Source organism: Colletotrichum karsti (genome assembly GCF_011947395.1).
Source record: "Colletotrichum karsti strain CkLH20 chromosome Unknown Scaffold5, whole genome shotgun sequence".
Lineage (NCBI taxonomy): Eukaryota > Fungi > Ascomycota > Sordariomycetes > Glomerellales > Glomerellaceae > Colletotrichum > Colletotrichum karsti.
Window position 1 is genome coordinate 1,010,074 of NW_024065905.1, and position 23,721 is coordinate 1,033,794.

Consider the following 23,721-nt stretch of genomic DNA (forward strand, 5'->3'; position numbering starts at 1 on the left):
ACCCGACGGCCACCCGACCGACCGATTGCATCGCCGATTTTTTTTCTCTTTCTCCTCGATCCGGATTAATCGGCCTTGATTTTTAAACTCGCGATTCACCGACCGGCTCATCGCCATGGTCACATCACTCGCTAAAGCCGCTTCGGCGGCCCTGCTCCTCGTCGGAAGCCTACCGGCCGCCAGCGCGCAGTACTACAAGATCGACACAAAAGGTAGGCCGACCACGAAATGCGACGAACAACCCGCGACACCAAACAAAACCAACCCCTACTAACACGACACCCCAGACAACATCAAGTCCGCCGCAAAAGACCTGGCCTACGACCTGATCAAGTTCTACAAGGGCAACCAGACGGGCGAGATCCCCGGTATCCTGCCCGGCCCGCCCACCGAGCACAAGGGCGACTACTACTGGTGGGAGGGAGGCGCCATGATGGGCACCTACATCGACTACTGGAAGCTGACCGGCGACTCGACCTATAACGACCTCGTCATGGAGGGCATGCTGCACCAGACCGGCCCCAACGCCGACTACATGCCCCCGAACCACACCGCGTCCCTCGGAAACGACGACCAGGGCTTCTGGGGCATGTCCGCCATGCTCGCCGCCGAGAACAAGTTCCCCAACCCGCCCGAGGACAAGCCCCAGTGGCTCGCCCTCGCCCAGGCCGTCTGGACCACCCAGGCGAGCCCCGATCGTCACGACGACACCTGCAACGGTGGTCTGAGATGGCAGGTGCCGTTCTCCAACGCCGGATACAACTACAAGAACAGTGCGCTCAGTCCCATGTGTTAAAGCTGGGGGAACAAGGATGCTGACATGTCACAGCCATCGCAAACGGTTGCTTCTTCAACATCGGCGCCCGCCTCGCCAGATACACCAACAACGAGACGTACGCGAAGCACGCCGAGAAGACCTGGGACTGGCTGTGGGGAGTCCAGTACATCGATCACGATACCTGGAACGTCTACGACGGAGGCCACGTCGAACACAACTGCACCGACATCAACAAGCAGCAGTTCTCCTACAACGCCGCCATCCTGACCCAGGGCGCGGCCTTCATGTACAACTACGTATGTCCCTTCCCTCCGTCTCACTCACCCACCAACCCCGCTAACAACCCCTCTCAGACCAACGGCTCCGACGTCTGGAAAGGCCGCGTCGAGAAGATGACCGAGTCCCTCTTCACCAACTTCTTCCCCAACGACACCGCCTACGAGCTCGCCTGCGAGGGCCGCAAGGGCCAGTGCACCCCCGACATGCTCTCCTTCAAGGGCTACGTCCACCGCTGGCTCTCCGTCGTCATGCAGGTCGCCCCCTTCATGCGCGACCGCATCGACTCGGTCCTCAAGACCTCCACCACCAAGGCCGTCAACCAGTGCACCGGCGGCGCCACCGGCCGCGTCTGCGGCTTCTACTGGAACGAGGGCGTCTTCACCGACCCGGGCGCCGACAAGACCACCGGCGCCGGCGAGGCCATGAACGTCCTCGCCGCCGTCTCCAGCCTGCTCATCCACGACTCGGCCCCGCCCGTCACCAACTCGACCGGCGGCATCTCGGCCGGCGACGTGAACGCCGGAAGCAATTCCAAGGACCGCGTCGAGCCGGAGCCGATCACCACGGCGGACAAGGCCGGCGCGGGTATCCTGACGTTCATGGTGCTCGCGGGCGGTCTGGGTACGTGGGGATGGATGAGCTTTGGCGAGTAAACGGGAAGAGAAGGAGGGGAATGGGACGGGAGACTTGGATGTTTGATTTGTTTTATGGGGAATTACATATCTGGATGCGCATGGCATGGCGTTCTGGACACCCGAAGGGGGAGGGGACTATTACTACTACCTCTACTACAGCAGTATTGCTAACTTTTCTTACTTTTTTCAACTTGCTCTCTGTGATTCATAAGGTGAATCGTCTCTATTATGTTATACCTGCGACTTGATTGGATATTTGCCATGCCGAGTCGAGGATATCTGGCCGTCCTTGATGTTTGGTCCGGTGTGGCGCTCGCGGCGTCGGTCTGATCTTGGATATGGCCTGCAGGGTTGAAGGTTGTCTGTCGAAGTTTACATGCGTCTGATCATAGACGAAGATGGGCCAACAAGACCATCCATTGATGAAGACGGTCGACAGTCACCGTCTCTCAACTGTTTCCGGGATTTGAACCAAAGAGTCAGCACTCGCAGGGCGTTTTTGAGAGGCTTGTATCATCCAAAACGCCCTCGTTTCTCTAGATATTCCGCCTAGATACCTTGGTTGAAACTTGAAAGATTGAGACCATAAACCGCACGCTTGTGGCTGACAATAGAGCATGATTTATAAGACGTCTGAACTTGATATTGCCTTCCATTGATATCACCCAAGTTATTCATAACTTTCGCAACTCGACGAAGTATATCAAGTTCTTTTATGATTTAAGTCTGACCATGAAGTCTTTCTTAATGACATAGTCCCTCGTCAATTGGCTACCCATATTTTGGTAACAAGCATTTGACGTGTAATGTGTTTTCTACGCTACTATTCTGATTCGAAGATCGGGAACGGCTAATAGTTTTAGGTGAAGTGACCTGAAAGACATGAAACCTCGTAGGTAGGTAGCATCTGCAAGCATGGATGGCCGCAGACATGAGGATTTACCGTTGCACTGTTCATTCTAGGTGAACAACTGTAATAGGGCAGGCACTTCTGATGAATTTCCCACATCCCAAGAAGACCAACAACGCCTAGTGATATTTGTGTCTTATCGAATCGGCGCGCAAGCCAAATGAACACATCTCAATACATCTTCTCGAGAGCTAAGATTCTCGTTCTCGTAACAGTCCACCTAATGCTTTCAGGGATCCCAAGTCCATGGCCCCATTTTTTAACAACGTCTGAATGACGAATTGCTGTCGTTCGTATTTTTCAGGAAAGTCAAACCACAGGTGTGGCCATCGAGGCGTGCACTCGCCAATTTCAGCTCTTGCGCCAGCACTGAGAAGCATTGCCATAACCTCATCAAGATTGTGCAAAGATGCGACGTGTACAGCGTTGCAGTAGTCGTCCTCTTCAGCTCCTGTATTTATAATTGGCTTGCTCTTCAGAAGCATCTCCAGAATACCTTTGTGCCGTCGACAGGCTGCTTCTAGGATAGCGTTGCCGAATTCGTAATTGTTGCTTGCTCTGTGGGGATCGGCACCTGCGTCGAGGAGCAGCTTGACTATCATTTCGTGGCCTTTTTCAACTGCGGCCGCAACAGACTTATTCAACACTTGCTTGGGTCTCTCCCCTTCAAGTAGTGTCTGAACAATGTCATAATGACCGTATCGAGAGGCGATCTGCAGTGGAACATACTCCCACACACATGCCACGTCGATATCCGCACCATGCTGCAGAAGCCTTTTGACAATGCTGACATAGCCTCCAGAAACTGCGACGCAAAGTGCGCGGCCATGGTAGTGACCTGGCGCATTAACATCAGCTCCATTCTGCAATAGTAGTTCCACGAGCGCATCAGAGCCCCGATGACATGCAATCTGAAGCGAGGTACCCCGACTGCCACTTTCTGCATTAACATCTGCTCCGTGTTGCAAAAGCAGCTCTACAACTGGCTTCGAGTTCGCTTCACACGCAGCTTGGAGTGCGGTACGATGATCCCCATGATGCTGGAAATTGGCGTCCATGCCTTGCGCCAACAGTATTCTGACTATCTCCTCTTTTCCAAAGATTGCGGCTCGTAAAAGGAAGGTTCCATAAATTGTGTCTTGAGCATGGATATCCGCTCCTCGTTCGAGCAAGAGTTTGGTAGTAGCGTCGTTGTGGCCATGCATCGATGCCTGTAGAGGCGTACATGGTGTGTTACTGTCCAGGTTGATGTTTGCTCCGTTATCAAGAAGTATCCGGACAACTTCGGTGTGACCTCGATAAGATGCAGTATGGAGAGCAGTGCCGTAGGTCTGATAGATGGCGTGGGCAGCGCTTGGGTCCTCCTTGAGAATCCGAAGTACTGCAAATGCCGAGCCGACACGTGCCATATAATGCAGAACGTGAGGGATCTCGGTACTCGAACCTGGACGACGGCGCATTGCGGGGTGACTCTGATAAGTTTCGTTCTCAAGCTGCCAGTAAGGGATGGTATGAAATTGAGAACAGATGTTGTAAGCGTCCTTTGATTCAATGAACTCTTCAATGAGATTTTGATCTGTGCTATTTCCAGTTCGCATGACATACTGCGTCCAGAATTTTGAGGCGTACGATGCGAATGGGTATTGTCTCAACGGCCTGCCTGGAACGTTGGGTTCGACCTCCAACAAGTATGCAAGACATACTTCGGCCATGGAGGCTGTGGCAGATGGTTCTCGGAAGATTTGAGAGTAGCTGTGCTTCCGTAGTCGATCTGACAGGAGGTATTCCTTGACAGAAAAATGCGCTAGCTGCAGCTGCTTTACCGTCCCTTTTGTGTACTTCTCTTTCTGTTCGACAACGACCACCAGACTGTGAAAATGTGTTGTGATTTCTTCGGGTATAGGCATCCTGTTCTTGGGATCGAATCTTGGCCTTGGTTGTTTGGGTTCGACTGCAACAATATCGACGGCTTCTTCGAGGAGGAGTGCACTCTCCGAAAACACTAGAAACTGTAGAAGCTTTATGGAGTCATGCTCATGCATTGGTGGGATCCTGTCCAGAATCGACTCATAGGTCTCGTCTAGTGTCCTTGGCAGCGACCTAAGTTGTTGTCGGAGTGTGGAATATTTATGGCAGTGTTTGAGAACGTCCAGCTGGCACGAGACCCAGCGAAACCTATGTGCACAAGGAGTCAGTGATTGCTTTGATATGAATCTTGGTAGCCATAGTCTCACATTCCTTGAGCCTTTTCTACAAGGTGGCTCTCTATTTCTCTTTGCACCTCTTCGTTCCCTTTCCATCTGGCTAGGGCGGCACTCTGTCGGACCTCTGAGTGAACATAGTTTTGAATGTCATCTGACACTAAATGGCTCTGCAGCGGAATTTGATAATTTATGTAACTTTCCAAACTCGATTTAATGTCATAGACAGGGCGGCTGGTCATGAAGATATGGGTGTCGATAGAATGAGAATCTGCCATGTTCTCCAACCAGGTGAGCAGACCATTCGTATTGTCATTCATATCCTCTCTTGTCTGGCATTCATCAAGAGCGTCGAGAACCATCCATATCTTACCAGTCTTCTGTGCCATCTTTTGAAAGATGTCGCAAAGCTGTGCGGTGGTAGGACTTTTTGAGTCCTTCTGATAGCTGTAAGCCGGTTCGAAAAGCGCAACAAGGTAGGTTGCTGCCTCCTGGCTTTTTGAGAACAGTTGTGCAATAAAGCATCGGATTGCCCCGTCCAACGACTGCTTGTACGCGTCTGCAAATGAGAAGTAGAAATAAAGAAGGGCTTCATCGTGGGCGATGCTGTGGGTCAAATTTTCGATCACCGTCGAGCTCAGGATAGTTTTGCCAGAGCCAGGGATCCCCTGAAGCCACAGCGAAGAGTTTGGGGTTCTCTTCCACTTGGTATACATCTCATTTCCGAGAAGCCATTGCCCTGTACCGTTTTGACGGGCTTCTAAGGCAGTTGTGTAGCTTGACGATGTATCCGGAGGTGAAAGCCACTTCATGATTTCCCGGTATTGATCACTATCGCATAGCTTTTGAATAGCTTCTTGTGTCAATCTTGTCGTCGTGGCAATTTTGGATGTGTCTCTGGCCACTAAAACAATTAAGACACATTCATCAACGTTATCATGTGTATTTACTGACCTCTTCCCATGAGCTCCTCAATTCCGTCAGCATTTTGGACATCTTCAGCTCTGATGTATCCCACGAGTAGTTCCTTTGCATACGCAGCGGCCGTTGCTGCTGCGTAGTTCTGCCACTGGTCGCTCTTGTGGTTGTTCGCGTAGTCGCAAATTCCCCTGACGACTAGGCAGGGAAAGTTGTCCATCAGTCCCGCCGCCTCCATTTCAAAGCAAATACACTCAGGCCCCAGCCGATCCAATATGGCATCTCGCGATAAGCTATCCTTGACAACTATATTCCCGGAAGCAATGACGCCATAATGGACCACTGGGTGGCTGTTTAGTCTGGCAGAACGTTGTATTTCCTTGGTAGGATCGCAATGCGTGCAAGTCTCTGTGGCAGTAGCTTGAGGAGGAGCAGCTTTTGTTTGATCCGACAGAGCTGGGCCAGTACCGAGTGGACTTCGCGTAGGCTTCCACCGGGCTGTGCAGAGAAAAAGCAAGAGAGACCATAGCCAGCTCAGCATCAACTGTAGACGCATGTAGAACTGGGTATTTTGTGCCAAAGTGCGCTGGATTGCGTCGTTGTCCTCGACGTGCACCGAAGATGCTATGAACAACCGGTCATTCTGTGGACCTTGGTGAAAGTATCCGTGTTGTTGTGATCTCAGGAGAGGATAACGCTCGAGCATCGCGTCTAGGATGGACGGCACCTGAGAACCTTCCAACGGTTGTGTCGCTTTGAGGTTCGTCAACGCCGTAAGGAGAATCCGCGGCGGAGGAGCAAGCGAGCCGACGCGTTTGAAGCGACCATCGCTCTCCAACTTGCCCAAGTCGTACTGCACAACTCCCGGATGTTCGCCCGCAGGAGTACTAACGACTACGTCGCCGAGGCGGATATCCTTGCCCGGTCTGGGTATTCCGGCACCAATGCCGACCATCAGACCGAATCGAAGATGTGGAAGGGAGCTGATCATGAAACTGGCAGTTACCGCAGCGGAAACTAGGCCGTACTTTCCCTCCGGAAGTGATGCGATGACGATGTTGTGCTTGCCAATGCGTCCCCAGGTGTAGTTGTTCGTGTCGCTGAGGGTTTGTCGGAAGTTTGCAGGCTGGTCATGGTTCTCATCGAGCATCGCTTTCGCAGCGGTAAGCTCTTTGGAGAGAGCGGCGACCCATCCGATCGTGTAGAGCCTGAAGTCTTGGAGTTGCGTGGTTCCCATTGCGCTTTCGCGGAGCCTCGTTCGAGGATCGTGGGGTCGTCAGCGCGATCGCACAATCGTGAGACGCTCGATGTCCAGCGTCTTGCGGGCTGATTCTGATAACGACCTTTCGAAGGAAATTCGCTCAAAAGCTCGCTTCAAGCTTCGGGATGTGTTTTTGGGAGAAGGCTGGGTGATGACGAGGAAGCCCATCACGAACCTAGGATAGGTCCTGCTGACTTCTCCCGCATCTATTCCCGAGTTATTGTTGCCATACAAGACACCAGGGCTGACTGCATGCATGTAGTCGACCAATTAACGAAGCGGGGTGGGAGGGGACAGCGGCGCAGCCTGCCACTTTTGAGATACTGCATTCCTAGGCGTTCGCAGAGACTTGTGATTGATCGTTGAGCTGAGGGGGAAAGTGCCTTGTCTACCTACCCAGGCAGACTTCTTGGGCTGGGATATGTCGTGCGACTCTAGCCACCGTCCAGCCAGATCAGTTGCATCCATGTCAGATCTGAATGGCGCGTCTTCATGTCTACCTTTTTTTGTGGCATGTTGGAAAGCATTCTTTGGCGGATAAGTTGAAGCGGTGACGAAGATGAGGAGTGTTTGATGGCTACTGATCTCAAATGTGTACTTAAAATAGTAAATGGGAGTCTCTACGTTGAACTAATGTAAGGAGCGCGTTTGGTACCAAGTTTCGTCGATCCTTATGTTCCAGCTCTTCTAATCCCTACAAACTCCTAGCCAAAGACTCCATCATTCTTGGGTTCAAAGTCTACGTGAGGTCTGTTGGCAGCAGACAGGGGGAAGTTTGCCGGGTCATTGGGAAGTATGCCTTCCATAATGGGTGCCGACATGCCAAGCTGGTGAGGGTTCAGTGTCAGCAGCAGTTTCGCACAATTCGTGCTGGGAACGACAATCACTTACCGCAAAGTATCTGAGCTTTACCGCGTGAATCATTGTAGCTGCCTTGGTCGTGACCTTGAAGCGAAGGACACTCCATCCCAGAGGAGGCAAGTCATGGATAGTGACAAGTCCGGGATCTTGGAGGTTTAGCGCGGATGCAACGTCTCTGTCCGAAGCAACTGCCTCTTCAACGCTGGCATAAGGGAATCGCGCGTTCGAACTGACACCAAGAAGCCACGCAGGATCTGCGTGCTTGTAGAGAGGGATGGTGTCATTCAGTTGGTTCTCGATGATCAGGTCGACGACGCTTCCCATGGGAATCCCCTCGATGACAGGCTTGTCCAGCGACTTCCCGGAGCTGGCATTGAAGTCATGGAAGAGTAGCGGGGTCAACGAAGAACGGAAGAGTTGCCAGGGCTTCTCGTTGAGGAAGTACTCTGGGACGTGAGGCTCCGTGAGTGAAGGCTGAGATCCGGCTGCCAGACGGAAGGTGAAGTCGGCGGAGGCTGGGCGGGACTTCTTGGCCTTTGGTGGCGGGAACTCGGGGTAAGGAGGAAGGAAATGTGAGTTGGTAGTCTTGCATCCTTTCTTGGTGGAGCTGTCGGGTAGCACGCAGATATCGTCTGAATTCGAAGGTTGTGGCAACTCCATCGGCTGGCCATAGATGGGACGACGACTCGCCTACAGGAACAAGTTTGCGTTGTTAGTTCCCTGTGATGTCTGTTTCATGGAGCTGCTGTGATCGGTGCTTACCGGGTATCTGAGGATCGAGTAGCCCTGCAAGTTCTGCATTTGACTCGTGGACGACATGCGCAGGGCATAGTCACCAGGCTTCGCATCCAACTTCATCAGAACGGTAACCCTACCGGCACTGGGGACGTATACAACCTAAAACAATAGTCATAAGCTTCAAGGCTAGATGAAATGAGAAGAGCGATTTCGCTCACATCAGTCTCCTCCGGAGTGACGAAGCCGCCATTGTTCGCAACCACAATCATCTTGTGATTGTCGATGGAGGCCATGACTGAGTGCTCGAAACCAATGTTGATAAGGTTAAGCATGATGTAAGGTCGACCTTCAGTTTCAATGACCTGGCGACAAAGTAAGCATCGTCGCCGTCACTGGGATGAGAGATATCCTTCTCACCTCATAGTCAGCCTTGCTAGGCGTGCAAGTTTCTTGCGGAAGACCTGCTGGCTGAATGCAGCCGGTCTCGTCGATGTTTTGGCCATTCAACGTCTCGAAGCCGGGTTGGCGACAATGCACACGACCCTTGCCTGTTGTTGTTAGCGGAGATGCTACGAATTCGGCTTTCTCAAACCTTACCGTTGACGATGATGGAATTGTAGCAGTAGAACTCGGAACCCTCGGCCCTCATACGCAACATCTTCCAGCCGGTATCGCGGTGCTGGTGGTTCTTGATGGCCAAGTGGCGGGCTTCCCTCTCGGCTTCCATAATCTTGCGCAACTCAGTCTCATCGTTGGTGATCAACCTGTACGGTCTAGGTCTTGATGGACTGGGTGCTACGTAGACCATGCCATATAAACCCTGCGGGTGTGATCAGCGAGTCAATTCTGTGAGGAAAATGAGCGAGTGGGAAAGTACATCTGCTGATGCGGCCGATGTGTGTTCGGCGTACCAGTTCAGACCCCAGGAGCCAGCTGTGTCAATCACGCTGGTGAAGTTACCGCGGGGCAGAATTGGGAACTTTGATGCAGGATTAGCTTCGGTTTGAGTCACTGAAGAATTCTTTCAAACAAACCTGAGAGATTCCAGCCGTGCCATCATTCCAGCTGCCAGTTCTGAGAAAAGCTGTGAGACCAATGCAGAATTCGGAGGAATAGAATGACCTTCCTTACCCCTTGTGACCGATTCCAGACCTAATGTTGATCGTCAGCATCCCATCGTCCGAAGCGGAATCGATCCAATTCAAACTTACCAATGAATTGACGACTGTGCATAGATGTCGCTCTTGACCGTCAACTCGACGAGATCGCCCTCTTCGGCGTACAGTGTCGGGCAGGGCGACTGGCCATTACAGGTGAACATGACCCTCCAACGCCCGCCATCTTCATCCTGCGTCAGAGGTGCGCCAGAAGATCATGAAAAGTTTTGTTGTGCTTACCTTGGTTCATCCATCGGACTCCTGTCTGAAGGTTGTACTTGCGGATGAGTCTGTCTGACTTGCCCGGAAAGACGCGATCCCAACAGCCACGCACTGCTCGCTGCAGGGTATCGCCTCTCCAAGTTCCTGCCACGATGAAGAGACATAGAGCGGCCAAACCAGAGATCCAGAACACTGGCGACTTTCTTCTGTTCTTTCTCTTCGCCAACCCGAGCTGCGTTGACTCAATCTGTTGGTATTTTGACCCCATTTTCGCTGCTGTGTCGAGACGCCGGAGCAACTACGAGAGACTCGGTAGAGCCGGCGGGTGCAGCTTGGGCATGGAGACAATAAGTAAAAGAGTGCATGACAACGCGGGGACCGCGGAGGGGCGTCCCCTGGCCCCATCGTCTTTCTCTCACAGACAACTACCGGCCGCGCAGGTCTTCGCCCTTCACTGACTAGTCGATCATCACTGGTCAGAGACACTAGCCCGCCACCATTTTTGCTTCGGACCGCGGGGCCTGCGACGTTGTAGCTTTCCGGAGGTATCACAGCAACAGGAGCATTACCCTGTTTCGTTATGATGGCCCGTTGATCATGATTCGGTGGCGGCTGTGTTGTGCGTATCCATTCCGAAACCCGGCGGGAGGTCTGCGGTGATTGGGATTTCAGCTCCCCGGCCGCGTAGGGGTCCTGGGTCCGCGTCCACCGTCGAGTTGAGGCGAAATGCGCGTTGCAGAAAGGTTAAACGGCCGCTAGAAGAAACCCAGACAAATGACAGGCGGTCTAGAGTGCGGGAAAGCGGGTTGGTCCCCCTAACTCGGTAAACTCTAACGGTTGCATCGGACGGCGGTAGGGATGTCCTAGATATCGGTAAATGTGCCGTGGAGACTCTTGTAAGAAGAGGCAGTCGATGATAAATCCGCCCTTTGGGGGCCGAGGTCTTTTCTGTTTTATGAGGAAGGCCCCGGTTCCAGTCTGATTCTCTTGTCTCTGTGGGCGAGCGGGACAAACCATCAAGATGGCTGCTTTCACACGATGTGCGATTCTTTCTCTCCTCGCCAGCGCCAGTCTGGCAGCTCAGACGAGGAGATACAATTTCACCATCACTAACAAGTGGGACACTGGGGATGGTCATGGCAGGCCTGTCTTTGCCATCAACAACGAGACACCCGGCCCTCTCATCGTGGCAGATGAGGGTGATGAGATTGAAGTGTTTCTCGACAACCAGTTGGCTTTCGAGACAACTATGCACTGGTATGAGCCCAATTATTCTTTGTAAGATTCGCGACTAACATGAAAGAAATAGGCATGGGGTCTACCAAGTCGACAAGCCCTGGAATGACGGGGTTCCAGGCGTGACCCAGTACTCCATTCAACCACGCGATACCTACACATATCGCTTTACGGTCCAGCAACAATACGGAAGCTATTTCTATCACGGCCATTTCGGGCCTGCTTTCGCAGATGGCATGCGAGGCCCGATCTGGATTGCCCCCGCAGCGTGGCGACCGAGGCCATACGAGCTCATCTCATCTTTGCCTTCAGACATTGAGGGCATGAAGCAAGCAGAGAAGAACCCGCATCATGTGGTCATCAGCGATTGGAACGCCGAGCCCATGGACATTCTGCTCATCATGTATCGCGATACCGGTATCGTCCCGTGGTGCAGCAACTCAATCGTGCTCAATGGAAAGGGCAGAACGTTCTGTCATTCAAAGGAGTTGATTGAGTCTGTTGGCGGTCCGGGTAGAGACTCACTGGGCTGCGTTCTACAGGACGGCCAAGCAGAGTTCGCAAACCTACAGACTTGCCAAGAGACCTACGCTGATCTCGAGGTTTTCGAGGCGAAGGCCGGCGAGGAGTGGATGTGGATCAACTTCATCCACTCTGGCGCCCATCATGAATTGCAAATCAGCGTTGACGAACATGAGTTTTACGTCGTCGCGGCAGACGGAGAATTCGTCCACCCTCAGAAGGTCCACGCGGCCAACTGCAACCTCGGTGAACGAATCAGGTAAGTAAAAGACCGCAATGACAAAGACGTTTGACGTGACCGAGATAGCTGACCGTTTGACAGCATTCTGATTCGTCTGAACCAGAAGCCTAGGGACTATGCCATCAGAGTCACATCCCTCCGCAGAGAGCAGATCATTCAGGGGTTTGGCATCCTTCGGTACCCCGGCCAGAAGGTCGAGGGCAAGCAACAGGTGCCCGACACCAAGCCTTGGGTTCATCTCAACGGCACATTGCTCTCGCCGTCCTCCGTGGCCATGGACGAGACCAAACTTGCTCCGTACCCGGCCCGCCCACCGCCTGCTAAGGCCGATAACACCATCAAGTTCTTCGTCAACATGACCGGCCCCAGCAGCTGGGCTCTGAACATTGGTCCCCACCAAGCATTCCGTCAACAACTACCACCCCTACTCTGGGACGAGGAGTCCCGTGGTGTCACCACATATGGAGATGATGTTCACGGTGGCTCGTTGCACAACGGCACTGTTGTGGACATCATCTTCGAGAATGGTGCCAACGTGACCTCTCAACATCCCTTCCACAAGCACAACAACAAGGCGTTCATCATCGGCACCGGTAGCGGCAGCTTCCCCTGGCCCACGGTTGAGGACGCCATTCGAGAAGGAGGAATGGCGGACCACTTCAACTTGGTCGACCCGCCGAACCGTGATGGCTGCAGGCTGGGCAACAGCACCGGTGACTGGACCGTCATTCGATACGAGATATCTTTCCCTGCGGCAAGCATGCTTCACTGCCACATGATTCATCACTTTGCGGTAAGTCCTCTTGAGACCCATCATGATTCGCCGTTACTGACATCAAATAGGCCGGGCAACAGGTTGTACTGCTCGAGGGCGTTGAGAGCATGGCGAAGATTCCCGCGGACATGAAGGATCGTGTACACTCGGATTTCCGAGCTCCTCTTCGATATGGTCCGTTGGACTAGAGGCCTGGTTGGTGTCATTGTTGTAGTGGAGGTGTGTTGTCCAAGACAAACTTCTGTCAGCCAAAGAATGAATGAAATAAGCTTTCCACCCACGCGGAGTTTAACGTCGTGATGGCTGCTTCTCCAACTTGGCGCTACCAGGCAGCATGGGTTAGGTGATTGATGGTGGCTAGCGACGTATTCTCATGCCGAGCGGAACTTTGAGTTCGCGGTGGTTTCATCGGTGTGGCCAGCTAGCCGCGCTTGTCAGGGAAGAAGCCTGCCTGCACCCGGTGGAACGGGATGATTTTCCAATTTTCCGACCATCTCAAACGTGTGACCTGGCTTCTCGCCGGACTCTTTCCTGTTCTGCATTGTCCGAATCCGGGCCCGGGTTTATTTGAAGTTTGCAGAATAACCTCAGTTGAGTCAGACTGTCGGGAAGCTCCAGCGTACTACACCAAAAAATGCTGCACTAACTCGACATGCTTGGACAGCTGTCGTCGCCGTCTTTTCCGATCAAGCACTGTTTCTAAGATTGCCAAAATCTGATGTCAGACAGTTCTTTACCGACACCTGAAAGGTTCATTAAGCTACGAAGTGGTTTCGATTCGGAAGCTTGCTTTGCTTTCACCGACAATTGCTACTCATTTCTACAACCATATCCCTCAACATTAGCAACTCAAGTCTGGGAACCCTACTGTATGCCCCAGAACAACTGGCTTTAAGTTGATTTGAATTGCTACATCACTTAGAAACCAGAAAGTAAGTCCATTAAGCCAAATCTCAGCGTTCAAGCGCGACTCGGAAGTGACTATCAAAGTAAGGTTTCCACGGTATTCGTGACGGACATATGTGGCCGGTGCTTGTAAGAGACTAGCACACGAGAATTAGTCTTCGCCAGAGGACTTTGACGACAGGTATCCTTGCTACTTTGGTTTCAAAACGACAAATACGGTGGTCTCGGTTCAGAAGAGACTTACCCGACCTCTTCGGACCATGATCAAATTATTTCTTCAGCATCGAGCAGTACACAGACCCTTCACAATACGAAGTTTATGGCAATCCTCGTATATCTTTTGATCAAAGTCCGCTAAATCACACCCATCCCCGAGGATGTCCATACTCCGATGCCATAATACTATGGCTGGGAACGGATCCAACACACATCACGGTCATGGCAATAGCGATTCACGGTGTTGACTTGTCCCGGGATGGATGTGAATTGATTCATCTCTTAGACGGCCAGTAGTCCAGCACCGTAGGCCAGCAAGAATTACAGTTATCATATGGATGCCCTCAAACCTCTGAGTTGGCATGATGAGAACACCGGAATGCGCGACACAGTTACGCTGCAGGTCCGGAGATATCAGTCTTGTAGCGAAGAGTAAAATTGAATTAAAGGTCTTTCCCATGAAGGCTATATACAAAAGATGAAGACGACATAGTGCACGTTCTCGAGGAATCGAGCTTAGGAATGTGGTACACACAGATGAAGATCTCAAGCTTAGCTTGTCTTCAGTTGCAGATTGAGTTGACTAGCAAATAAAAGTCCGTGAAAGACTCATAAGACACCGTTTTAGGTAACCTCAACCTAGCGTTCATCCACTGAGCGCGTCCTACTTTCTCAACACAAAAGCAATTCGCTGCGCAATGTAAGACAGCAGCCCCTCTTCTCTCAATGAAGTTAGAATCTCACCATACCCAGCGATAATAAACATCACTCAACACTAATAGCAAAGGATCATTATCGACTCAATGACACTGAGGGTATGTAGCTTGACTACGAGTGGGTCTAGACATTGATGTAGTCTTATGCTGAAGGGCAAAGCTTCGCTGTAAAGTCATGGCAGTCTGGAAGCCTGTCAAGGAACTTATTAATATTGAATATCAAAAGGTTCTCACTGGTATAGCGAGATGTCAAGTAGAGTGGGGAAGACAGATAAGGGTGGCTTCATTGTATTGCGCGGCATATTGCATTTGTTGCGCGAGTATTGCAGTTCTTCGCCTTGATAGGTAAACCAACATTGCACTAATTGATATGTTTAGTTCTGAGCGTTATGAATCATACAAAGTATCCTCTATCAGCTCATTGTAGCAGCTTTCACGCACATGTTGTTGTATGCCCAGGGCTTCCTGTAGCTGAGGTGACAGAGAGTATGTACCCTTTGTGTTTCCAAAAAAGGCCGCATAAAATTCCTTAGAGACATTTCTTTCTCTCTCTTCCTTTAGAGGGGAGGGCTCGAGACCGTACTCCCTCAATGGGACACTGTTCCGAGTCCAACTTGGAATAGAGGTCTCTACCCACTGCCCAACCAAGGCATCATCCCAGCACGTCTCCCATGAAGGTTGGTCGATGTCGGAGTCGTCAATAGACAGATCCCAAGACTTGTCTCTCGAGCGTTCTTTTGCGCGTTCGTTTGCACGTTCTTCTTCACGTTCTTTGTCGCGTTCTTGGACTCGCTTTTGTTTGCGGTTTAGGGTTTCCTCTTGATGACTCATGTTACTCAGCGAAAGTAAGTAGTCGTTTGATGAGCCTGTAGAATCTGCGCTCGCTGCTAGGAGCACTCGCAAAGCCGTCTGGCAGTTGAGACGTTTCGCGGCAGAAACACCATGGATTAGAAGAGCATGCGGGAGACGTGCGCAGTCCAGATAAGAACCCCAAGCAGGTCCACCTTGTGCCTCCTTGTGAGATTTCCGGATGATGCGACTGAAGAAACTCGAAACCGAGTTTGGGATTGAGGAGATATCAATGGTTTCGTATTCGTGGTGTTTAGAAAACTGAGATCGGTCGCCGAAAATTCTTGCCAACCATGTTTTGAAGAACCACCATGACGTGCATGTAGATGACCATCGACGCTCAAAAGCTGCTTTCATGTCGCTCATGATCGACTGCAGGATACGGTCCCTGACAGGGCTATGCTGAGCGATTGGTTGGTTTAGAATACTTGGAAGGCTGTTCAAAACATATTCGAGCAGAGGGGCATTCTCCAAGTGGCGTACAAAGGTGTTCAGGCTCTCCTCAGCATCTCCCTCAGCTGGCATATGAGATGTTACCTTGAGGTAGTTAACACACGCTGAGCAAATGACGTCGAAACTGCACACGCTGCTGATGTGTAGGGAATCCGCAGTCGGGTAAAACAAGAGGAACTCCCTTGCAGTGTGATGGATAAGCTGAACAGAGTCTGCTGCATCGATATTCGAGGAAATCAGAAGCCGACCAACTGATGTAGTCGCCTTCGGTATGACTTCCACGAAATCACCACAGAGGTCGGCGAGGACTATCTCCATACGGTTCCACTGGCCCTGGGGGAAAATCAAACGATGATTTTGAAGATAATCCTCACCATGATCTTCGGAGTCTCCCCAGTCGAACATTGCTAGTGCATCTCTGATTTCGCAGATTCTGAGAGGTCTCCCAGCGAAGAGAAGCCATGAGAAGACGTAGCTGGCTTGCTGCATGTCGCTTAGAGGGCGAGCCCTTAGCCTGTGGAGAATGTCCGAATAGAGCTCATCGACGCTTGTTGGAATGTCGGAAAGCGCTTTTTTGAGGTTGGCAATGGTGCATCTGGTAGATTTTGCGATGTATTCAAGCCTTCGAAGGACCATGACTACCCATAAGATGACGCCGTCTGCATGTTTCTGAAGGTAGACTCGAACGAAGCCAAGGTCAGGGTTACTACTGTCCGAGATCCGGACTGTAGACGTATCGATCATCAAATAGTTCAAAAGCCGCCGTAGCCCATTTTCGATGATCTTATCGACGTCATTGTTATTCTCGTCCTTCATGTTGATAATGTATGTTGGCGCTATCGCACTTTTTATAGATACTTCGGGCCGGCTGAAAGCGATGACGTTGAAAGAGTCTGAGTGGTTACCATTGGTGTTGCACGGGCGGGAAAAAACCTGGAAAATTTCATGTTGGTTCCCAGAGGAGATTCGTGTCTCGTTTTCCGATGATTCGTCGAGACCGTCGAGAATAAAGAAGAATGTCCGTTGACTTCGACTCCTGAGGTCCTTTAGAGCCATCAAAATTCTTGCAAGCTCATCAGATTCCCAGATAGAAGCGTGCCGTTTTCGTCTTTCTCGAAAGAAGGCTCGATAAGCAGGATATAGTGAGTGATCCTGTGACAGAAGCTGGTGCAGGATAGACCGCAGCATCGAAGTATGATCCTTTTCGGTCGGGCCACCACGTGAACTATAGAAAAAGTCCGCCAGCAGGATTCCATCTGCGCCTTTCTTGACGTCAAGTAAGCGTTGTACCGAGAACGCTAGTGTCGATTTCCCGCTTCCAGGCTTACCACAAACCCAGAGTAGACTCGATCTGCCAGCCACCCAGCTTTTGTAATTATCGTGAGTTTGAATCCAATCGGTGGTGCCAACCTCTGACGTTTCAACACGCTCGCGTCGAGAATGAAGCTCCGGGTAGTACAAAATTGACAAACAGACTAGATACCATTAGCTCAGTCATTCTTGATTGGTTTACGCAGGTACCCATGCCTTGTTTCTCCGTTTCATCATTGATGTGAAACGAAGTGATATCAGAGTTGGACAGTCGACGACCAGATGTGGTCAACTCACGCTTTCCGACGACCAGGACCTTATGAGTCTGCATATTTTGCGTCTCCTCGAGAGCGGAGGATATCCCCCACCATTGCGGGTCCAAGTAATCAAGTGCTTCTTGCAGCGGTTCGCGTAGTTCGTCATCGAAGCCAACCAGTGAGAGAACAACAGGGCGACGATGAGACACTAATGCACATGCAAGAAGAACCCACTGCTGCTGCCAAGATGGATCTGGAGAGCAATACATGGCTTTCCAGGATGTTTCAAGGCCTGGACGATTCATAACCAGAAAATCATCCGCATGCAATGTTCGGACAGTGTCCTCCATCCTCTCCATACACATTCGGGAGAGGGAAAATATCTGTGCCATGAGCATTCGTGGCAAAAGGTATCTCCATGATCCGTCTTGTCGCTGTTTCTTATCGGAAGGAGGGAAGGCACATAGTACATCGGAGCGTTCGGGCCGAAGATGTTCACAGACGCTTTCTGACACTGCAATATGCCACTCCATCGGGGCATCATATTCCACGTACAATGTGCAGAGCTTTGCGGATGACTTCCACGAGACTGCTTGAGGCATCGTCGTTATCCATTGGCAATCCTCGGCTTTTGACTCTGTCGAGGTTCTCGTGTGTTTTTCGGCAGACGAAAGTCGAATGTATTTGTTCACGTGTTTCGTCACAGCTGCCAGTGTGATTATTAGCTCAACCAACGGCCTGACGAGTAGGGTGCCCACTGCTCATCGTGGGTCTGGATATTGCACATGTGTCCAATAATTACATACTCTCCGAGTTCACTGTGATGGCTCGCGTGATCATGTCCCCAAGAGCTACTCCAATAGTTGTATACTTTTGACTCTCCATCGAGTCAAATCTACACATCTGACGATGATTTGCACCTTGTATGGGCACTGATATTTCGTTGTTCGTACGAAGAGTAGCCGAGTCTTTATCGACAACCTGTTCCGCGATTATTAGCAAGCTCATGTCTACCAATTTCGACACAGCTGCTGCGCCGACATTGCAAGTCAGACTTACAATGCCGTTCCCCATTTTTTCCGTTTCATAAAACGTCCTGATTATCTTTAATCTTGAGCCAGGCTGAATGAACGCATTCGAAATTTTCGAAAACTCTTCTGAATTTCGCTTAAGCCCTTGAATGAAATCAAGGTTACCCACTATTCCAAGGCTTAAGCTCTTCACAATCCTTATGCTCAACTCAGCCCAATAGGCCATGTCTGTTCCGCGATGTGGCACGCCGAAGAACATGACGCTACTTATGCTGTTTCGAATGTCCATCCAGTGATCAGAGCGCTCATTGGACAGAATGAGAGCCTGGCTACAGATGAGATTTCTTTTCATTCAATTTAAGACAATTTACTTACGCGCTTGATGATGATTCCGCCAAGACTATGAGCGATGAAAATGATCGGCTTGGTGTTCGACGAGGTTTCCACACGTTGCCCTTGTAGAGAGTCAACAAGGGAGACTGCTGCGTCGTCGATATCTACCACGGAATGGCCCAGAATTGTTGAATCATATCCAAATGACCAAACCCTGGCATTTGGGAATCGAGCGGGGACGAAGTCTCTGAGCCACAGCTTCCCACCATCCGTCCACGTTTCTTCCCAGTCTCCGCCCAGGCCGTGAACGGCAACAATGCTGCCAAGGTGTCAACAGAAACCAGGTGATAACAAAATAAAGAATAAGTAGGCAGTAATACTCAATATCGAAAGCTGTCGACCCTGATCCAGGCGACAGAAGGAACAGCCCATACTTCTCCCGTTTCTGACTCTTGTCAATTATTGCAACCTTGATGCCTTTCGTCCAGCCACCAAATACTGGCATAAGCACTCACTGGTGTTGCAGAAACACCTGATGCAGATTGCTCTGAAAGATCAGATGATTCCGACTGCCCTTGTACTGCTCTCTTCTCGTGCAAAAGCATCGAGAGCCTTTTTCGAAATTTGCCCATTACGACCGTTTCCGCTGCACGACGGGGCTAGCCTGAGGTAAGCGGGAGGAGATCAAGTTCGAAGTATGAGAAATATTATTTACCGTAGCAGATTGATCACGAGTATTGCATGCATGGTTTCCTGAGGTTGGCAGAATTGTCTGGAGAATCATTGGTTCCTCTATCGAGGACTCGCCAATAAGCAGCTCTTTTATGACATCAGAGCTTGCTACGCAACAAAAAGGTCTTACATCTCACAGATTCTATCATCTCACCTGGTCAGCATGTGAGGATAACTCAGGAATAAAACGCTGTCATTGACAACAGCCTTGCAACACTTCGGGGCTCTGGGATTCTCCTACTCGAAAGATCCCGCCGTCCATAGAGCTAGATCTATAACTTTTAAGTACCAGCTGACCATCTACCTATAGCTCGAGATTAATGACGCTGTAATCGCGAAAGGTTAAGCCCAGGGGATGTGATGCAAACGGATCAAGATCTCAATGTTGGCTTAGCGTGATGTCGGTCGCAGTTACAGTTGCAGTTGATCAGCGAATGGAAGTCCGTGAAAGAGTCTTGGAATGACGGTTCAAGTAACCCTGCGATGATCGACTGAACGCATCCTAGTTTGTCAACCACCAATGGCCACAAATCTTCGCAACGGAATGCGACATCGTGGACTTAATGTGCCAACAACAGATCGATCTACACAATACTTGAGTGAGTGCGGATATTGTGCGATCAGCATTTTCCAGCCCTCCGGCGGGCAGGGCGCACCACCTTCCCAGCAACTAAACGCCCGCCGTGTGTGTCTTAGATAAGGAACTCGCGAGACAAGCCAATTCTTCTATACCGTAATGTTTTCGTTAGCCCATGAAAAGTGGATTCATTGTACGTCGGGAAACTTTGGGGGCCGTCGGTTGTGGTCATGCCGTCGCGTTGTCTTTGGTTCGACCCCACGCTGGACGATCGTGAGGCTTATGAATAACTTTGCATCACAAAACTGCCACATACGACCATACCCATTGGAAAACTCGGGATCCCGTCCGCTCTCCCATAGATAAGCCAATGAGGGCCGGATTAGTAGTTGGGTCGGTGACGACCAGCGAATACCTGGTGTTGTATGTTTTTTGTCTTTTTGACATCTTCTTTGCTCCACAGTACATTACAACTCGGGACCGAACATGCTTGAGGAGTGTTCTATTTCGTTCCCGTGACGCTGTCTTCGTCGGCCCGCGGTGTGGCAATCAGCTAGTATGATCGGGCCAGCTTTATTCACATTCCCGAGACATTTGGCTGGCACTAAGCTCGGCACAGTGGTCCCAAGATCGTCTAAAGAAGTCAATGCCAGGCTAACCGATGAACTGACCGTTTTCGAAGATCTATTACGTGTGTTTTGTAGTTTGTCACCTGTGAACCTCGCTTAACCTTAGTTGAACGACTAGAGCTTGGTGTGGAGATGCTCAGATTCGTTAATGCTTATTATCTTCAGCGTTGCAGTGATATCTGATGACGTATATGTCCTGCGATCTTGCTTCCGGGTTTATATACTGAAGCAGGCACCCATTCATTCCTGCTGAGAGATCTGATCATCTGATCGTGACACCCTCAAGCTGGACAATATGGAATCTCAACGAGTCAATGACGAACTTCTCAAACTCATCTTAACGAAGCTGCAACGCCTCGAGAGACACTTCACAGATATTGACAGTCGTCTCAGCGTTATCGAGTTTTCCATTGTACCTCCTCCCGAGAGCCTTGCCCCGGATGTTGCCTCCAGCAGCGCCGCCTCTCGACGTTGCTCTTGTCAAATCCCCCAACCAGTCTTCCAAAGCTTCCACGTTGACTGGGAACGACATGCCACGGCTTCAGCTTACAAAGCCTCTGTTGACAAGCTGCGCAACCAGTTCGAGTTCGACGACCAATCACTGTTTCCTTCTCAAGACATAGGGGTGGCCAGCACCTGCGATGTCAGGAGCGAAACGGGGGACGTGTTCGTCAACAACTACGACAACTACTCTATTTCCGTCTACCCGTCGCGTCCAGTCTCCAACTTTGGCTTCCACATCAACGACATGAGGCCAACTCTCAACAGTTCTGAACTGCCGTCCCTACGATACGAGGACATGCCTGTCGCCGAGGAAACTCTGACGTCCGTGTCCACCAGCAGCCGCAGACACAGCGTTGGGTTTCCGATACGAACGCGTTCTTCGAGGAGAAGATCTGCCAGTATTGCCAGAACGTCTCGGGTGTCTTCAGCCCCCGAGGTTCCGCCGATTCCTGCTTCATTCAGCAAGTTGAGGGGTTCCGTCAGACGCGCGAGATCGCTTAGTGTGCCGAGACGCAAGACACCTCCCGCCGACAGAGACGTTGCTGTGGCAAACGAAAAGGAGAACGCCATGTTGAAATCAGGGCAGACTCAACCCGCCGTTATACAAGAACAAGACACGGAGCGTTTTGTCCAGTTCATGCAGAAGGGGGCGAAGGCTTGCATTTTCTTCGTGCCAAACATGGTTTCCGGGCTTGGGAAAAAGATGATGAATCAACAGCTCAGAATGCTTGACGTCGGGGCTTGAGAGAATTTTCATTTGTTCGTGGTTGTGAACTCTTACTACACATTAATCCTCGTTGGTCTCAGGGTTGAACTCTTGGGCTACATTAATTCATGCCATGCTAGGCAAAACTATACTTCAATTACGAATAAGATTCATAGAATGTCTCTAATGGTTAGGCACTACAAATAAGAATACGTCTCCCACTGTTGACCCTAGTCTTCGCGGCATCCTGATCTCTCTCTCTGTGACCTATCATCCCATAACGCTCATCACGATGTCCGCTACTCTCTCGGGCATGCTCAAGAACGGGCTGTGAGAAGCCGGCAGCCGGAACTTGCTAACATCAATGCCTTGCTCTTCGACGTTCTTGATCATCATCTCTTGAACGAAACTCGGCAAGGCCTTGTCATTATCACAGATGATATAATTCAGAGGGATAACCCGCCATGCTACCTCTGGGCAGCTGATCGGTGTGTACTGAGCGGCATGGCCGTGGGCTACCATCTGCTTCTCGGCCCACTGGGCTTCTTCCTCGGGCATGTCGTTGTAAAGCAAGCTAATTGGGTCTGACCAGGTGATGGTGCCGTCGGGTTGTGATGTCAGGTACGGAGGCAGCGTTCCGCCGAAGATGCCTGCAAGTGAGGTGTTCTCTGCTGGTATGAATGCAGTCATCATGATGATGTCTGTCACGCCCCCTTTTACGGAATCTGGCGTAGTCGCGAAATCGGCCAGTGCTGCAGATGTAACGACACCGCCATAAGAGTGGGCAAGAACGACAAGATGCGTCCCGGCAGACGCTTCCTGTTCCACGATGTTTCTGACGAAGGCGACATCGTCGTCGATCGTGGTGTCGGGTGGCACAGCGTTATTGTTCGTCGGCAGTCGTTCGCAGATAACTCTCAGTCCGTTGGCTTGAAGTTGCTTGACGAGTTTGTCGTAATGCTGTGGAACATGCCATGCTCCCGTGACCAGAAGAATTGCCTTTGAAGGTTTCTGCATCTTGTTGGAGCGTTGGGTGGCGAGTTGGAGATCACCCAGGTTTGAGGTATTTGGTCGCAGCAACAGTCAAGTTCTTATGTTCGTACAATACCTTGGGTCGCTGCCTAGACATCAGATACAATACACTAGTCTCCAGTTACACCGCTTGATATGAATTAAGCAACACTAGGCTTGTAGGTGTGTTACGCTGAAACACTGTCTGAAAGATTCGCTAGCTTACTGGCCACCGATGGCAAGGCCGACAACGCCAAAAGCGCCATTGATCTCGCGTCAGCTTCCTAGTGCTGATTTCGCAACTAGGCGCGACTACTGAATTCTCTGCTGCATTGTTTAGATTTTGCTGCTATTTTCACTCATTTCTTCCAACTTTCTTTATCGCTAAGGATTACTCAAATACATTCAACGTCGCCCAATGAAGCGCTAGTTGCGTTGAAGCCACTGGAAACGTCGAAGATGCATAGAAAGTTTGATCTATTTGTTCTCTAGCATACAGATGCAAGTAGATTCTGCGTTTTGGTCTTGGGCTAGAATCACTCAACTCTTCAGTCGAAGGCTTCAATAAGCTATGACTTGTCGAGTTGTTCGCTGTGGGGTAGAGATCTTTGAGGTCTTAGATGTAATGCGAGCTAGAGAATGGGGATGTCATTTAAAGTCAACCCACAGCCTTCATGCTTCTCATTTCAACCCTGAAGTCTCCGAGCTGGTGTAGTACACTTTACTATTTGTTGTAAGAGTTCATACTCTGTATCG

General features: G+C 50.8%; 6 protein-coding genes across 6 annotated transcripts; 3 read left to right on the forward strand and 3 right to left on the reverse strand.

Annotated features, from left to right (window-relative positions):
- Positions 1–115: 115 nt before the first annotated feature.
- On the forward strand, positions 116–1,710 carry CkaCkLH20_02313 (glycosyl hydrolase family 76; the record flags this gene model as incomplete). The annotated part of the gene is made up of 4 exons (XM_038885032.1): positions 116–212; positions 288–773; positions 830–1,074; positions 1,132–1,710. The coding sequence occupies 4 exons, from the start codon at positions 116–118 to the stop codon at positions 1,708–1,710; spliced, it is 1,407 nt and encodes a 468-aa protein (XP_038749820.1).
- Positions 1,711–5,749: 4,039 nt separating this feature from the next.
- Positions 5,750–6,958, reverse strand: CkaCkLH20_02314 (nacht and ankyrin domain protein; the record flags this gene model as incomplete). The annotated part of the gene is made up of 1 exon (XM_038885033.1): positions 5,750–6,958. The coding sequence occupies one exon, from the start codon at positions 6,956–6,958 to the stop codon at positions 5,750–5,752; it is 1,209 nt and encodes a 402-aa protein (XP_038749821.1).
- Positions 6,959–7,686: 728 nt separating this feature from the next.
- CkaCkLH20_02315 (uncharacterized protein) lies at positions 7,687–10,228 on the reverse strand (the record flags this gene model as incomplete). Its single annotated transcript, XM_038885034.1, has 11 exons — positions 7,687–7,809; positions 7,874–8,533; positions 8,606–8,740; positions 8,800–8,943; positions 8,999–9,129; positions 9,179–9,401; positions 9,459–9,560; positions 9,616–9,655; positions 9,713–9,733; positions 9,793–9,922; positions 9,979–10,228. The coding sequence occupies 11 exons, from the start codon at positions 10,226–10,228 to the stop codon at positions 7,687–7,689; spliced, it is 1,959 nt and encodes a 652-aa protein (XP_038749822.1).
- Positions 10,229–10,981: 753 nt separating this feature from the next.
- CkaCkLH20_02316 (conidial pigment biosynthesis oxidase arb2 brown2) lies at positions 10,982–12,922 on the forward strand (the record flags this gene model as incomplete). The annotated part of the gene is made up of 4 exons (XM_038885035.1): positions 10,982–11,217; positions 11,270–11,977; positions 12,041–12,752; positions 12,803–12,922. 4 exons carry the CDS (start codon positions 10,982–10,984, stop codon positions 12,920–12,922), a joined length of 1,776 nt encoding a protein of 591 aa, XP_038749823.1.
- Positions 12,923–21,039: 8,117 nt separating this feature from the next.
- CkaCkLH20_02317 (uncharacterized protein) lies at positions 21,040–21,993 on the forward strand (the record flags this gene model as incomplete). Its single annotated transcript, XM_038885036.1, has 1 exon — positions 21,040–21,993. The coding sequence occupies one exon, from the start codon at positions 21,040–21,042 to the stop codon at positions 21,991–21,993; it is 954 nt and encodes a 317-aa protein (XP_038749824.1).
- Positions 21,994–22,224: 231 nt separating this feature from the next.
- CkaCkLH20_02318 (uncharacterized protein) lies at positions 22,225–22,971 on the reverse strand (the record flags this gene model as incomplete). Its single annotated transcript, XM_038885037.1, has 1 exon — positions 22,225–22,971. One exon carries the CDS (start codon positions 22,969–22,971, stop codon positions 22,225–22,227), a length of 747 nt encoding a protein of 248 aa, XP_038749825.1.
- Between the last annotated feature and the right edge of the window lie 750 nt (positions 22,972–23,721).